This window comes from Marmota marmota, unplaced genomic scaffold, assembly GCF_001458135.2.
Source record: "Marmota marmota marmota unplaced genomic scaffold, marMar, whole genome shotgun sequence".
Classification (NCBI taxonomy): domain Eukaryota; kingdom Metazoa; phylum Chordata; class Mammalia; order Rodentia; family Sciuridae; genus Marmota; species Marmota marmota.
Genome location: NW_026000138.1, coordinates 5,089,784 through 5,106,691, shown reverse-complemented (window position 1 = coordinate 5,106,691; position 16,908 = coordinate 5,089,784). Strand labels below are relative to the sequence as shown.

The 16,908-nt window shown below is 53.9% G+C and overlaps 1 protein-coding gene across 1 annotated transcript in view; it reads right to left on the bottom strand.

Annotated features, from left to right (window-relative positions):
* Window positions 1-16,908, bottom strand: part of Nos1 (nitric oxide synthase 1) — a 96,528-nt gene that overhangs the window by 70,717 nt on the left and 8,903 nt on the right. Inside the window, 2 exon segments of the mRNA XM_048785651.1 lie at window positions 1,164-1,387; window positions 1,389-2,274. Of these exon segments, the coding sequence (XP_048641608.1) occupies window positions 1,164-1,387; window positions 1,389-1,904 (740 nt within the window). The 5' untranslated portion in view covers window positions 1,905-2,274.

Sequence of the window (16,908 nt, the reverse complement as noted above, 5' to 3'; positions counted from 1 at the left end):
GGGAGCTGGCCCTGCCTCCTCCTTGGGGAAACAAAGCAGGAGGGGGCTCCCCTGGGTGGTGCTCGGAGCCACCGAGGGCCCTGCACACTAGGTGAGGACGTCCATCCTGGCGTGCTGGGTCTCTGTGCCCCTGGCACATTAGCAGCCTGGAGGGCAGCAGCTCCCCACCGGGATCCTGGGGGGGCCTTCACGTCACACAGGGTGGCTCAGGCAGGTCCAGGTGTGGCTGAAGGAGAGCCCCCAGGAATCCTGGTAGTCACCCCTGGGATCACGGTCAAGGGTATGGAAGACTGGACGCAGCGGGGGTCAGCTGTCTGTAGGCGGGAGGCTGTGCCCACGCAAGCCGCATCCCGTCCAGTGGCCTCAGTGTTGAGGACCAGGGAGGGTCAGTGAGACCGGGAGGTGGGGGTTGTGCCCAGACCACACTCTCCAGGGTCTCCCAGCAAACAAGGGGACACCCTCGTTCCAGATCTTGCAGCTGCTTTAGGACGTAAGTCCACCCACTCAGACTCAGGACACCTGCTGGGTGGACAGAGGACCCCTCAAGGCCTCAGTGGGCTGTTCCCGTGGGTCAGCTCTGCAGGGGCCCAGGAAGCGGCAGTTCCTGGGCTCCTGCCTAAGAGGCCCCCTGTGCTCACCCTGGGGAACCAGGAGAACCCTGTGGACCGATCCTGGCCACTGGCTCTGGGAGTGGACGTCCAGGACCACAGGAGCCCCCAAGCATCTGCCCATCAGAAGGGTCCCACTCCACCCCACGAGTGGGTCTGAGACTCTCCGCCTTCCTTCTTCTGGAGACGAGAACTAAACGTTCCAAGGACACACAGGTTGGGTGTCCCCACTTCACATGTGACACATGGATCACCCAAAATACCACCTTCCAGGGGTCCTGGAGGATTATGCAGGATGGAGATGGGGAGACAGTAGTCCCTGAGCCGGGGTAACGGATGGGCTCTGGGTCTCGCGGTGAGAGCCACAGCCTAGGCCCGCGCACCTTGTGTAATTACGGTTTTTGGGGTTCAAGGGTTGTCACGTGGGGGTAGGTTCAGGTGTGGGGATAGCTCAGGCTGGCTCTGGGCTTCGAGGTTGAGTCTCAGGGACTGCACACGCACATGCACACACGCGTGCACACATGCACACACACTCCGGCGCGGCTGGGGGCTTACCTGTCCACCTGGACGCCTGTGTCTCTCGTCTCCGCCTTGGCAGGTGCCCCTCGCTCGGCCCCTCTGCGGCCGCTGGTGAGAAGGCTCAGCACGGGCTCGATCTCTCTGAGCAGTTCGTTCTGCTCCTGGCTGCCCTGGGGGCCAACCTTGCTGCTTTTCTTGGCAGGGTCCTGGCTTGGGGGCCTGGGGGCCAGGCCGTTGGCTTGGNAGGCCGTTGGCTTGGGTCAGCGAGCCGGCTTCCGGCCCCTCGTCCTGGGCATGCTGAGGCCCGTTCCCGGGGCCCGGGGGCCCACCCACCGCGGGCAGCTGCTCTTTGCTGGCCGAGGGCTGCTGGGACAGATCCACAGCTTTGGTGGGAGGTCCCAGGGGCTGTGTCACCCGGATGGTCTTGGGGGTCCCATCCCCGGTGAAGGTGGTCTCCAGGTGCGTGGTAAAGCCCTCGGGCCCCCTCAGAATGAGGACCACGTGGGTCTCGGAGGCAATGCCCCGGAGCACCTCCAGGGCACTGTCATAGCTGAGGTCCACCAGGGGCCGGCCGTTGACGGCGAGGATGATGTCCCCTGCCTGGACCAGGCCACTCTGCTCCGCGGCTCCCCCGCGAATCAGGTCCGAGATGATGACGGGGGGCTTGCTGACGCGCTCCTTCACCAGGAACCCCAGGCCCCCGACTTTGCGCTTGAAGAGGCGGACGGAGATGACATTGGGCTGGATCTGCTGAACCCCGAACATGTGCTCTTCCATGGCGCCTGGCCTCCGAGGGTCCACCCCGAAGACCCCAAAGCCTATCCAGCCGAGACGGATTCTCCAGGAGGGGCCAGGACTCGGCTCTGCCGAGAGAGGAGCTGGGGACACAGCGGCCGAGAGGTTTCAGCCTCCGCCGTCTCTGACGTCAACGCTGCGTCACCCGCTCATTGCCGGGTGGTCCTCTAAGGAGGCTGACAGCAGACAGACGTCAGGAGAGCAGTGGGATGTGTCCCTGAGCCACAGGTCAGCAGGCCGGGGAGGAGCGTCTGGGGGGTGTCTAGAGGTGACGCGTGATCGATGTGGGCTCTTCCCTGGGCATCTTGGTCAGCGGCTTGTTAGATGCAGATGAGATCGGGGGCTTCCGGAGCTGAAGAGAGGGGACAAGGGCATGAATGGAGGGAAGGGAGATGAAGAGATCAAGGGACCACCCCACCCCACCTTCAAGACAAGGGTGACAACGCAGACCAGCGTCCAGTCTAGCCCAGACACCTGGTCGCCACGTGGCTGTCAGCAAAGCCCAGGAGCTCGGCGGCCGGGGCTCTCTGGCCCCTCATTCCAGCCCTTCCACGAACTGCCCCCCCACAAACCCACCCGAAGAAGAAGGATACCACCTCCCACGGACCCAGGGACAGGGGATGCCAGCCGACCTTTGGGACCATTTTTATAAGGATTAGCTTGTTTTAAGTTCAAAGACGGAGACGTGACCCTATTAAAACACAATCAGTCCCCAAGGCTTTTGAAACCCTGGGGATCTCGGGGCACATCTCAGCGCTCAAAGAATCCTCGCTGATTGAGGAAGAAAAGCTCCCCCCACAAGACGAAATACGATGGCAGCTATTGCATTGACGCTCCTAACCTGCGTAAGATCCTGTTTTGACCCTTGTGATCACCCCTCGATAGATGTGCAAGCCGAAGCCAGAGGGGGTTCAGATCTTTGTTCAGGACCACTCAGGAGACGGCGGCAGAGGGAGGGTTGGAAATCGGGCAGCCTCACCCTGGAGCCTGAGCCCTGAAACTTACATGCTAATCATTTTAAATTGACTTTCTAGTTATTCTCTCAAGTCTCGGTTTCACTCTTTGAAACACTGGCGATTCTCAAGTGAGGGATCCCCCCTTGCTGAGCAGTGTGGGGTGTGGCTGGGGTACCAAGGGCTGCAGATGCCGTGGCTCAGGTGAGCACACCCCCCACCCCATGGTGTGTCCACAGGGGGCTGCGTCTTTGGGTCTCCGTGTCCACGTGTGTGAGGGTTTAGACGTGAGGTGTCCCCCTCAGAGGCTCCCGTGTGAGATGATGCGAGAAGGTTCAGGGGTGAGCTGTTTGGGTTGGGAGTCTCGACCTCATCAGTACAGGACTCCCCTCCAGACACGGTACACTTCTCCTCCTCTAAGATCGCTCACAGCGGTGGAAAAAGAGCACTAAAGCAATGTGTCCACTGCCCCTTCTGGGCTGGGGCAGGAGATCTGTGGGGGGGTTGGGGGCATCAGAACGCCCCTTGGTCTCCTTCTCTACCCTCAAGTTCCAGGTCTGGCTCCATGCCACCCCCCCCACCTGTGTCCTCACCACATTTTAGCACAAGGGGGGAGCCCCCATCTGCCACTACTAGCAAACTGACACACTTGGTTCCCTTTTAGCAACTTTCTGGGGTCACCCCAGGGCTAAGGCACTAAGAGCAGGAGGTGGGTACAGAGAACCCCACCCCCCAGAGGAGGTGGCCTCCCCTGGAGGGAGGGTGGCTAGCTCGGCTGCAGAGAGCATTACATTACATAACCCGCTGGCCCGTGTGGGCGAGGAGTGGCGCATCCCTGGGCCCAGCCACCTCCATCTGGTGTCCTGTGTGTGGCTCTGTGTGTATTCATGCATCGACCTCACGCTGCGTCCCTTGTTGGCTGTGTGTGGCCGTGTGTCCACCAGCGGAGTGTCTTTCAGCCTCTTTCTGCCGGGGCTCTGGTGTGCAGGGAAGACACCCCACGTCACCATGCCCTTCTCCCCTGGAGGGTCCCCCACCCTCTCCTCCTTCCTGAGTTCTCCTCCTGGGGACCGAATCCAAGATTCTGGCTGCTTAGTGGGGACAGAGACAGCGGGGACCTCGGCAGCGCTCAGGTGTTCGTGTTGGACACTGGGCTCTATTCTTTAAGGAAAAAAAGAATTTGAAGGTGGGGTTTTTTTGGGGGGGTGGGGAGAGGGGCAAGACCCCTAAGCCTATTTCTTCCAGTTGCTGGATTGGGTCAGACCTCAATAGGGGACAGAGATTGGACTTGGTCTTCTGTGTCCTTTGCTTTGGAAAAAAGAAAACAGAAATCAAGCAACCCACGCACACCCACGCTCGGCATGTCAGAGCTACTCTGGGCTCCTTCTCTTACTGTCTCCTCGGGAGCCTTCTAGAATCGGGCTGGGCTCTTGGCTGGTGCTTGGGACATGGGGTTGCTGTTGACCTCTCAGGTCTTGGCACTAGGAGAGGAAGTCGATCCTCTGGGAAACTGGGGAAGATGCTGGAGTTGGAGAGTCAGGGATATTCAGTGTCTGCACATGTGCACCACACACATGCACACACACATGCACCCACACACATGCACCCACACACACGCACACACATGCACACCCCACAATCTGACCTATGAATTCTGAGCGCTCCCCATTTCTTAGTAACAATTCCACAATACTCCGTGTCTCTTCTTCATGTTTCAATCTCATCCTGACCACGGTCAGGGTCGCCGGTGACCATCATCCAGATCCATCCACCAAGCTGCTCCAGGTCACCCCCCTGGTCCCAGTTGGTGGATGCCTGGAACTCGGGAGCCTTCTCGGGCCTCCGTCCAGCCACCAGGAGGCTTTGCAAGGTCCTTCCTGGCTGTCTCTGTCTCTGGGTGAGTTCTCTATCTGCTCCCCCCCCCTATCAATTTGCTTATCTGTAAAATGGGGCCATCGGCAGTGACCACTCATCTGGGGAACTGGGAGGATTCAAAGAAAGCCCCGAACGCAGGAAACGTGACGACGTCACAGAGTCAACACTGAGAGAAGCGGTTTCCTGTGATTGTTAGGAGAGATGAGATGATTTGGGCTTCCTGGGTTTCATTCCGGTCACTTTCTGCTCCACTGGGGTCTGCAGGGGGGTCTTTCCCTGGAAGGCACACAAAGGAATCCCACCTTGGTCTCACCTTGGGGGCGGTCACTGACCACAGGTGACGAAGCTGGCTAGAACAGCCTGCCAACCCGCCTCCGCTTCTGGAGCTGGGATTTTCAACAAATCCCACACGCCCGCCAGAGTATCTACCATGGAAACAATCCTTGGCCCTGAGCCTCATTCGAGTACTTCAGCGGTTTCGGGTATATTTATTTCACTTACCTTCCTGCGAGGAAATGAGTGGCTGAGGAGAGGGGTGGGGTGAGTGCCAGTGGAAAGGCAGGACCCAAACAGGCCAGAGTCTGATGAGACCTCCTTGCTGTGTGACCCCGGGCATGCCATCGCCCACTCTGGGCCTCCTTTCTGTAACTGGGGAACTACCAGCATGTTTGAGTGCTGTTGAGTTTACTGTGGGCAGAACTTGGGGCCAGGGGTGTCTGATGGAAGCCTGAGGCTCAGCGATGTGAACTGAGGAAATTGGTAGCCCAGGTCCCCGTGAGTAGATGCTGAGGGTTCCTTCCCATTGTCAACCGTAATCCTGATGGCAATCCATGGCACTGGGCCCCCCTCCCTCCTCCCTCCCTCCCTCCCTCGCCTCCCCAAAGTGCTTCCGCATCTGCTGCTCCGTTTTTCGTCCTCACCCTGATCAGGGTCACACTCGGTGGCTCCTCGTTTCACAGATGAGGAGATTAAGCTTCTCTGGGACACCCGCTCGCCCTGGTTTGTCATGGCTTTCCATTTCTAGCACTGAAAGCCGGATGAAGATTAGGACGAAGGGAAGCCGCTGAGATCCTCTGGACCGGCTTCCTCATTCCCAAACGAGGAACAGAGGCCTGGAGGACCGAGGGGCTCCCTCCACGTGGACCCGCTGCACCTCCATGGCCCAGGGCCACGCGGTCCAATATGGCGGCCACCGGCCTCAGGAGACCATGGGGCCCCTCTGCTGGGACTGGTCAGCCCGACGGTGGTTGAGAGGCACTGTAAGGGCTTGGCTCAAAGATCAGTGTGAGGAAAAGAGTGGGGAAAGTTTTCGGGTCTTGATCCCAGGTTGAAGTGACACTGCTTGGGACGCACGGGGCTAAGCAGAATTTTGTGTGAAAAAAAAAAAAATGGATTTCCCTCGCCCTTTATTTTTTTAGTTCTGGGCCTCAGGCCCGTAGGCAAGCGCTCTCCCACTGAGCCGCCGCCCACGTCCTCACCTTCTACTCTTTTGAGTGTGACTGCTATAAAAGTGAACCCTACCCCGTGGGCTAAACGGTGACTATGGGTCTTCCCAGGATTCTGCTGATTCCCCCAAGAATCTACGGATGACTTAGGAAAAGACACTTTGTCTTTAAAAGCTTTAGCTTCTAAAACCAAACCCAAACAAACAAACAAGCAAAAAAACAACAGAGAAATGACAGAAGAGGGTTGGTAAAAATGTCTGGGCGCCTTGCGAAGTTGACCATTGGAACCGGGGAGGGTGGGTCGGTGAGGGAGGACACCCACCCACAACATGGTAAGAAGGGGTCATAGTAGGATGTTCCCTGGACTAACAGTCCAGTACCCCAAATCCTGTCTCCCGGTGTCTGCTGAAACCTCACCCATCTTGACGATGAACTGTGTCACTACAAAGCCTGGAGTGCATCTCTATGCACAGGTAAGAAATTAGTCCCCAGATACACCAGAAGGTGGGGGGGGGAAATAAAAGGTACCACAGGGGAATTCTACACCTGTACCTGCAGGGATTCTTCTGGAAGGAACGGATCTTAATGGTCGCATCTTACAGGGCCCATTGGGAGTCAGGAGGAGGAGGAGGGCTTGTTCTTGGTGCTGAACACCTTTGTTCTCCTTGAATATCATGTAAATGACTTTCTTCATCACGTGTGCATTGCCTTTTCAACGAACAATATTAAAGAAAACAAAACCCAGCCCGGGAACTCCGCGGTTTTCAGTTGCACACCCACAACCTCGCTCACGGCGTGGGGGGGGGGGACTGCTCCCCATCTCCCTCGGATCTCCTTGAAAAGCAGGATCCAAGTCTTCAGAAACGAAACCCAGGAACGCCGCCATCCCCCACGCCAACAAAAGACGGGAACCGTAAACCCAACTGCGCTCCTCTGGAAAACATCCCCCCAACAACCGACCTCCTTACACCCCCCGAACTGCTAATCTGCAGTCCTTCCCGGAGAGCTCACGGCCCAGGAATCAAGTTGGAGCGCCTTCTCCCACGCCAGCAAGTCAGAGCCCCAAACCTGCTAATCCCCCCCCACCAACCAGGGGAGGAAGTTGGCATTCTGTGCCCTGGGGGGTCCCAAAGACAGGAGCATCCCGGTCCCAAAAGCATCTCCCCCCGCCCCCCATGGAGCTCCATCAGGGTCATGGGACACTTTGCCCAGGATGACTTTGATCTTCCCAGCTCTGATGCCCACGTCTCAGGGGCAGGAAGGAACTGGCTCAGCTTAGAGTTAGAAGCAAGAACGCGAAGGATTGTTGCAAAATTGACAGCATCGATATCGTGGTCGAGGGCCTGGGAGACTCCCAGTCCCCTACACCACAGCTTGCTACAACTTCTCTGAAGAGTAGTTTGACAATCTCCTCCCCAAACTGAGAATACACATACTTTTGGCCTGGCAATGGTAAACTTGGACCTTCTCCTGCAGATACACGGTAAGGAACATTCTTGAAAACACACACACGCACACACACACACACACACACATCCTTGCAGGATTCTGCAGGACATCAAGAGACTGAGAATCATCTAATTGATATGTATTCTTTCATATTTGGTTATGGACCACTATTTTTATTTATATTCACTGTGATTTTTGTATTACCTTTTCCATAAAAAGGGGCATGAAGTCATGCTGTCCTGGTTTCTCGGCTTGGCTTTGTGACGGTGGGTGAGTGACTTCACCTCTGTGAGTCACAGTTTCTGCATCTATAAAATGGAGCTGCTGATGGAACCTGCTCAGGGCGTCTGTGGGGATGGAATGACAAAATGCTACGTTCTACGTTTTCACAATGCACCCTCGACTGGGCTGAGTGCCCAATAAACGATCCTTCCACTGCCACGGTCACCGATTCTCATCCTGTGAGTAGCCACTCTTCCGACCGAGCACGTGTGGCGGGCGTATATCACTTAGGGCACTTTGTGCTGAAGGAGCAGAGGGAGGTGTGGACAGAGAGATTGGTCCTGCGTCCCAGCAGAGTGGGTCCTTGTCCCCAGCTCCTGCTGGGAATGCCGAAGCAGCAGGATCAGGAGTGTTGCCACATGGAGCCCCAGAGGCACATGGCCCCGAACGCGGTGGTGAGACAACACCACGGGGTGCAGAAGGGACATCTCTGGTCCACCCACCATTTGGAGGAACTGCAGGGCTGGCATCTCCACGTTGGAGAGGGTCCAGGCAACCACTCAGCTTTCATTTGAAAAGCTCCTTTACATGAGTGACCTCAGCAGCCTGGGGTCACTGTATCCAGAACATTCCAGAACACTCCAGGGTTGAGGGGGGGGACCATGAGTGGAATAAAAGTCTCCATAGATTCCTGTGCCTTCCGTCGGCCCTTGCCGGATACGTCCCCTCGCTGTAGGACTGCATAGGGATCAAAGCCGTGAATTCTGAGCCAGAAGGACAAGGGTCTGTGACCCAGCGCTACCACCTGCCAGGCTCAGACTCCTCTGATGATCATTTCTACCAATCAACTCTGTGGGGTAAGCAAACGGGGTAACCCATGTAAAGTGCACGGCGCTGTCGACTATTAGTTTCAGAGTCACTTTAGAAAACAACACGCCAAGGAAAAGGAACCGTGCCTGGCCAGCTCTATGAGGATGGGCTCGTGACTATAAGGAGGAAGCATATCATCAGTGGTCTCTGAAATGTCTCTTAAGAATCAGTTAAAAAAAGAAAAAAAGACAGCCCAGCCGGGCATGGGGTGCCCGCCTGTAATTCCAGCAACTGGGGAGGCTGAGGCAGGAGGATTGTATGTTCGAGGCTAGCCTCAGCAACTTAGCAAGGCCCTAAGCAACTTAGCAAGACCCTGGCTTAAAATAAAACTATAAAAAAGGTTGGGGGTGTGGCTCAGTGGTTAACACCCCTGGGTTCAATTCCTAATTCCCCAAAACAAACAAACAAAAAAACCTATTTTCAACCCCTAGGGGCACACACTAAGTTGCTGAGGCTGGCTTTGAACTTGCGATCCTCCCGCCTCAGCCTCCCAAGCTGCTGGGATTACAGGCATGTGCCATGGCGCCTGGCAAGGGACAGGTGGATTTCAGAGAGATTCGGGAGGGTGAGTCAAGGAGAGTTGGCCACTGGCTCGATAGAGCAGGTGAGGAAGAGGAAGGTGTCTCTCCAATGACTTCCTGGCTTCTGGCTTTCTCCTGTGGATGGCTCGTGAGGTCATTTCCCCAGCAAGGGGACACTGGATGGTGGAGTGAAGGAAGGAATGAGAATGAATGACACTCATTTGACGGAATCGCCCTTCGTCGCTGGAAATACATAATTTAATTGGGTCAGCATTTCCTGATGGCATCGCTTCCCTAATTCTGAGGACTGAGCAGGATTCAGGAAGCTCACTGCTCTGGCTCACTCCCCAGCCTGGGTCATCGCCTGGCCATTTGATCTTGGGCAAGTCATTTAACAACTCGGCTCTCAATCTTCTTTTGTGAAATTGAAAAGGGAAGAAGTACTAGTTGCTGAGGATTCTGTGAAGATTCCATAGGACAGATGCACTCAGGAGTGCTTTGTAAACAGCAAATGTCAACAGTGATGACAATGTTGAGCCCTTATTTTCAGGAGAACACAAGAAGAGCACCTCCAAATTGCAGTTCAGCATGGACCTGAGACTCCACCGAGGGTTTGCTCTCCTGCCTCGCATCCTTGGGAGCTCCCTGGAGGCAGGGAAGCTCAGTCCAGAGAACAGAAAAAGGTGTTTGGGGAAGGGAAAAGAAGTGGGAATGACTATCTTAAGGTAGCAGTGATAACATCAGATCCTTTATCTTGGAAATTCCCTGTAAGAAATCACAGCCTCTGCTGAGGTCCAAATGAATTTCAGCAAACACAGAACAGAGTAAATAGAAAACACCGACTATAACAGCAGAAATCACGACGCACATCAGACCTATCAATAATAACAATAAATGTAACCGGGACAAGCTTGAGTAAAAGATCAAGACTCTCAGATTGGATAAATTGCATTTGTCCAAATTAGCATGGATGGGGGCAGAAGGACCAAGGATAGGAAGGAGAACAGTCACCCAGGCAGGCATGGGCCCTGTATATATTTCTGCTCACTTAGCTCCGGGGGACCTTAAGTCCGCTTCCAATTGTACTATGTATAATAATCATATAATCGACCCTTGGAAGATGTTAGCACCTAGAAAGACCACAGTAAATATTTTCTGAATCAGTGATAGGCTATTCACACCAATATATTGGGTTAGATATTTGTTAGGTAGGTTGAGGTGCATGAAATTAGTAGTTTTGCAAAGGACATTCACCAATGCCATACAGTTCATGCTGATACTTAGAACATGTCACTTTGTAGGCTCTTGTTACATGATCTCATTGGATCCTTGCAAAAATCCTATCTGAAGGATGTGATGTTGTTATTCCCATCTTGTAGGTGTGGAAACGAGGCCAGGCCGCGGGAGCTCACAGAGCTGGTGTCAGTGGTGGGGATTCCACAGAGGTTTTCTGGATTCCAAGTCTCTGCTTCTGTCACTTCTCAAAGACGACTGTATATTTTTAACTCAATTGGCCTGATTTTAGGTGGTAACCTGTAATTTTAGTAATTGGGAGTTGAAAGGGACTCAAGGCATTTTGTATCCCAAGAGATTTTTCTATTCCATTCATAATGGGGAGTCTGTGGCCCTCCGATGGGGTTCACGGAACCCGAGGAAGCCTGGAATCATGGGTACAACTTTTTCCACGGTGTTTTTCCAAGCATTCAATCCATGCTGGTATGAGGCAGAACTCACTGGATGAACGCCACAGAGTTGAAATGGATGTGCCTGAGGTTCTCAGAAAGAGTCAGAGATGCGATTAAACTCAGGATCCCCAAATTCAGGCTTCAAGCTCCTTTTCCCTGCTTCTCCATGAAATTGGGAGATTTACAAAAAGTCCTATATCTGACAGCAACGTTGATCTCAGCATTTGAGCTGCACACTTCTGGGTCGATGCTCTATCTAATTGTAGGGTTTCTTGATTATTCAAAATAAGCCAAAGCAGTGAAGTCCCTCCTCACCTCCCTTCCTGGTGAATGTCGGCGACAGCTGGAATGTCTCTCCAGGATCAAGAACAGGGCATGTGAAGAAGTCACAAGGCTAACTGGATTCTAGTCACAGGTCAAGGTGAATGTTTAAACGACCAATTTGATCGTTAGGATAAATGCTTATTATACCTTTTTAGTGTTTTAGTGGTAATGTTAGACCATTTTGTTACCATAAATGATAATGTAGTCATTAAAAATAAAAAAGAATAAGAATCACGGTATCAGAGACCTCCGTTATGACTCCTTAATCGACTTGGAGTTTATTGAGTAACTACTTAGTTCCAAACTACCCCGATCATCCTAGTGAGCTTTAGGGTGGATGCCTCTTGAGGACAGAGATCACTCTTCTCAGGTTTACTGCTGTCACTCTGTAGCATAGGGTGTACAGCCTAGGTGCTCAATAAATCAGAATCTCCGCATCTACGGGTGTTGAGTGAAGCAGCCTAGGTGGGAGGTGAGAGTGGTGAGGTCTGTGGAGAACTGGAGAGCCACCTGTGGAGGGCAGCTGCAGCCACTGCAGGAAGGAGAGGCCAGAATCATTTCACTTCCTGCCATCAGCTGGGGGGGAGTGACAACATCACCCATCACAAATGAGGGACCACAGGGACGAGACTTCACACACCCGGGTACAAAACTTGGATGAGTCTATTTAATAGAGTTTGTAAAATCACCTGCAAAGGGTGTGGCCCGGTGCCTTGCTCCCCAGAGTGGGGTCCAGGGAGCAGCGTCACCAGCGCCACCTCAAGCCCCTCTCAGACAGACGCCCGTGACTCTGCACCGTAAAGTCTGCCGGTGATTCGAGTGTGCACCATACTTTGAAAGACGGCCGGTCCCTTTTTGCCTCTGAGTGCCTGTGACACTTCAGTGCCATCCCGTGAGGCTTCAAACAGAAGACCTTGAGGGAGCGAGTGTGATAATATCAGGTTGAACCGTTCAAAATTGCTGTCACCCGGCTATTCCGTGACCTACAAAAATGGCAATTTCAAATGAAATTCCAATCCCAACTCAATCTATATCCTGTTCTGCACAAAAGTGCTTCAGATCTAGGATATGACATGCTTCAAAAAGGCTCTGGTCACAGTCTATAAATAACAGCCCGGGGGCATAGAAAGGTGGGTTTCGTGGGGTTAACGCTGTTAAAAAGGAATTTTTTTCTTCCTCCTCCAAATTGGTGATCAGCGTTTAGGAACTGGAGGTTTCACTTAAGATATAAAGTTTCTGACTTTGGGGGAACGGGGGAGGACTCGCTCCTGTGGGCCCGAATGTCAGCGACGGCTCCTCCCGAGGTGAGCTCTGTGCCGGCGGGTCCCCTTGGCCACAGTCAGTGTTCCTGGGTCATTTGTTTCTTGCGGAGGGGGGGGGGGACCCTGGACTCCTGCTGGGTACAGAATGTCAGCTCGGCTTTGGGAGCCCTCCATGAAGGGGTGGGAGCGCTTGGTGACAGCAGCCTGGCTTCTGGATGCAGGGTTCCACGGGCTCTCGGAGCGGCAGCACCTGTCCCAGCTTGCCATGGCTGAGGCCCCGCCCTGACCTCCTTTTCCCGGGTAAACTCCGCTGAGGAGGAACGAGTCATCCCAACTCCCTGTCTGCTGCTTCTCTCATCTTGGTGTGGCACCAAAAAAGGAAAAGAAAATGCGTCCCCAAATGACGTCTGTCTCTCTAAATGGGGCTTTTTCTCGGGGTGCCCATCAGTCCTGGCCTGCTCAGGAGCTCAGCCGAATCCATCCTCCGTTCCATCCAGAGGGGGACACACAGTCTCAGACCCACAGGCGTCTGCCTTAGCAACCTCACCTTCAGGTGGCCGACCTGGCTTGGTCCTCGTGTCCCCTGGCATCACACACCTGCTGAGCCCCCGGGCAGACATTCCCACGTGGCCCCACGCACCTCGACCGCCTCACCCAGCAGAGCTCCTCAACCCCCCACCCCCAATACAATCACAGAACAAGAACGAGGACCCTTAACCCCATGTCAGCCAATGTCACAGAGGGGACGTGAGGCCTCAGGCACTTGGCTCACATCCTGCCCCTGGCCGCCCGTTACCAGCTGTGTGGCCTTGGACGGGGCCTTCAGCATCTCTGTGCCTCTGTTTCCTCATCTGTAAAATGGGGAACAATAATAGGATCTACGGCTACTATGACAGCATCCAGCAGGGCTCCCGTGGGGACTGTGAGCCAAGGTCACATCTCCACGCTGGTCTTACCCCCCCCACGTCCGCGCACCACACCTGCGTCTCACCTGTGCAGTCGCTATTCAATAGCTTCCCTTCAAGTCAGCTCCCGTTTCACCTCAGACACTTCCGGTGGCCTCACCCTAGCGAGTAACATGCCAGAGTCTCATACAGAAGCGCTAGCTACGTTGCCCCCGGACCTCCCGAGACCAATGCTGGGCGAGTAGAGTTTTAAACCTAGGTTCCTCCTTTTGCTCTCGTGGTGAGAACGCTTTGAGCAAACTCAAACCGAGCGACAGCGTACAGAATAAATGACCAGGAATCCTCCGGCAGGTCGATCACAGGAGCCACAAGGGGGGTCTGACGACCGTCATAGATGGGAGGGGACGGAGGAGGACTGAGCCCTGGGAGGAATGTGGGATCCTAGGTCGGGTCCCGTGGGAGGAAAAGGATGTGAATGAGAAAGCGCCGGTGCTCTGCACGCAGGGTCTGCAGTTGAGTTATAGGACGTCACTGTTATTGATCCGGTTAATAATATAGTTACTATATTAACATGAGAGGAAGCCAGGTGGGGTGCAAAGAAACTCTGTGTACTATTTTGTAGCTTTTCCATAAGTTTAAGATGACTTAAAAAGAAAAGGTTTTTAAAAAATGGATATTGGTCAGATAATCTTTCCCCTTTCCCCTTCCCTAAGTCCTTGGCCTCTTTCATCTAGGGAGTAGCCTAGGCTGGCATTCCCTTGACCCAGACTCCTATGGTAGATAGCCTTCTGTGTCTGGCCTCTGTGAATCAGCAGTGTGTCTTCAAGGTTCACCTTTGTTCCTGGATGTCAGAGCTCCACTCCTTTTCACAGCTGCGTCATATTCCATAGTATGGAGGGGCCACATTTTGCTCAATCACTGATTACCCCATGATTGGGATCATTTCCACCTTTAAGCTATTGTGAATGGTGCTCCCATGAACATTAATGCACAGGTTTTTATCTGGACACCTGTTTGCAATTCTTCATGGATTTGGAGTTTCCTTTTGATGAAAATGTTTTAGAACTAGACAGAGGTGGTGGTGGCACAGCACCGGGAATGTACTAAATACCATTTTAAAATGATTCCTTTTGGCCAGATGTGGGCGTGGGAATTCATCTGTAATCACGGTGACCTGGGAGGCTGAGACAGGAGGATCTCAAGTTTGAGACCAGCCTCAGCTGTCTAGGGAGGCCCTAAGCAACTCAGTGAGACCCTGTCTCAAATTAAGAAATAAAAAGGGCTGGGGATATGGCTCTGTGGTTAAGCACCCCTGAGTTCAATCCCAAGTACCAAAAAAAAAAAAAAAGTTATTTTTATATTATGTGAACTTTACCTTCATCAAAGAAAACAATGTAAAATGGGTAGCACCCGTGCAGTATCCACCCTACTTTGGAAACCTGTGTTTTTGCAGGCCCAGCACTCAGTGCAACACCTGGCCTTGGCAAGGACATAAAAAACATTAGCCACTGTCATGATCATTGCTGGAGACGCAGACTCTCGGCTTCCAGCCCTGAGTGCTTTCCGGAGCATCTCACGGCCTTGCCCAGACAGCGGCTCCGACTTTGATCTATGACTCTCTGCACCAGTCAGCAATAAAAAACCTCAGGGTTCTGGGTCACTGCCACAGGATGCCTAGCTTTGAAATCCAAGAACCCTTCCAGCTTTGGAAAGACTCGCGCAGCTGGCTGTGCTCAGGAACAACTCCAAGTGGACATTCCATGGTCCCTCACCGGTTGCTTATCGACTGGGCACCAAAGCTATTTCAACAAGCTTCGTCTGCTCAAGAAACTGGGCACCTGGTGTCCCCCCTCCCACCCTTGGCTGGGCTGGGCTCGGCTGCCCTGGCGTGGTTTGATTTTGTGATGCCCACTCCCATTTCCTGCAGGTCCCTGGGATGCAATTCAGTGTTAGAAATGAAAGCAAACGCCTGATGGCTGTGAGGAGTTCCTGGGGACCCTGCGGAAACAGATCCTTTTCCTCAGAGCTGACAGACGGTGGCCTCTTCCTCTTTTTCCTGTCTGTGTTTCTTGTTCTCCATCCTCATCCCCAGATCCACTGTCCACCCTCCTCCAAACACACTTGGGCTCCAGGAGGAGGCTGATCGCAACGGACATCAACAGGCTTCTGACTGCATCTGCAGGTGCCGGTGGCAGGTACTGACCACAGAGGAGAGAGGAGGAGAGGGAGGGGAGCGAGGCTGGGGAAGTCTTCCTCTGCTCTCTCCCTGCCGTGGTCTGGCCGGGTCTGCAATCCTTTCTGAGCACAGCTTGGGCCGGGAGCTCCCAACCTGCCCCAAGCCCACTCCACGTGCAAAGCCGCAGTAGCCTCCCTGACCCTCTGGCTTGGTGGGAGCCTTGCTGATGCCCTCAGTAAATGATCTTGCAAACTGCAGGTGCCTATGGTCTCCTGTTGGCTCCTGACAAGTCTTCACCTCCATCAACCCTTGGGGGTAGGAATAGAGAAAATCAGAAGCCCTTGGGATGGGTGAGGGCATCAGGTGTCTAAGCCAAATCATCCTAAGCCTCCTCCTCACCTTTCCGAATCAATTGATCTAGGAACAAATATGCACCAAGCATTAAAGGGTCCCGATTACCCGGTGAAGCAGTCCCATGCTGTTTACAGAAGAGGAAACTGAGATACAGAGAGATGGTTGACGGTGACAGGGGGGTGAATGGCAGCAGTGAGCCTGACCGGGGTCTGGTGGGCTCCCGGGTCCTGCCTCCTGGCCAACACATCCAGAAGTGGCTAAGTGTCCAAGAGCCCGTGTCATGACACTGCGCACCGCAGAAGTGACAGCCCAGGGCCTAGGAGGAAACTCGCTGACCCCAGGAGGTCAGAGCTGCCATTCTGAGCCACCCTGTGGAGCGCCACAGAGTTCAGGTGCACCCAGGCCACCCCGCCAGCCCGGGCCACCCCGCCAGCCGTGCAGAAGGCAACTCTGGAAGCTCTTCCAAGGACGAACCTCAAGCTCATTTCTCAGTTCCTCAAGAGGCCCCGAGCTGGCTCAGCTGCTGTCAGAGGGAACCGTCGCCTGCCCTGCTCAATGCCCCTGATGTGATGAGCACCGCGGAAGACGGCTGGATCAGGATGCTAAACAGCCGTCAATGACATTGTCACCAGCCCTCATAAGGCACGGTGACTCACAGCCCTAATTAAAATGCTGAGGGGAAAATGTAAAGAAAGACTGCCATGGAAAACAGTGACATTCTGCTAAACCGCAGCACCATTTCTTCCAGGAAAAGAGAGGGAGAGAGGAGAGGGGAGCCGGAGTGAGCCCGCGAGCCGGAGTGCGCATGTGCGTGCGAATGGGGGAGGGGGTGCAGGTGGGAGGTGAGGATGGTTCTTCTAAGAAACTTGGAAAAATTTAACCCAGAGAAAAGTCTAGCTGAAACTACTCCTGCCTCCCAACTTTTTTTTTTTTTTTTTTAGAGAG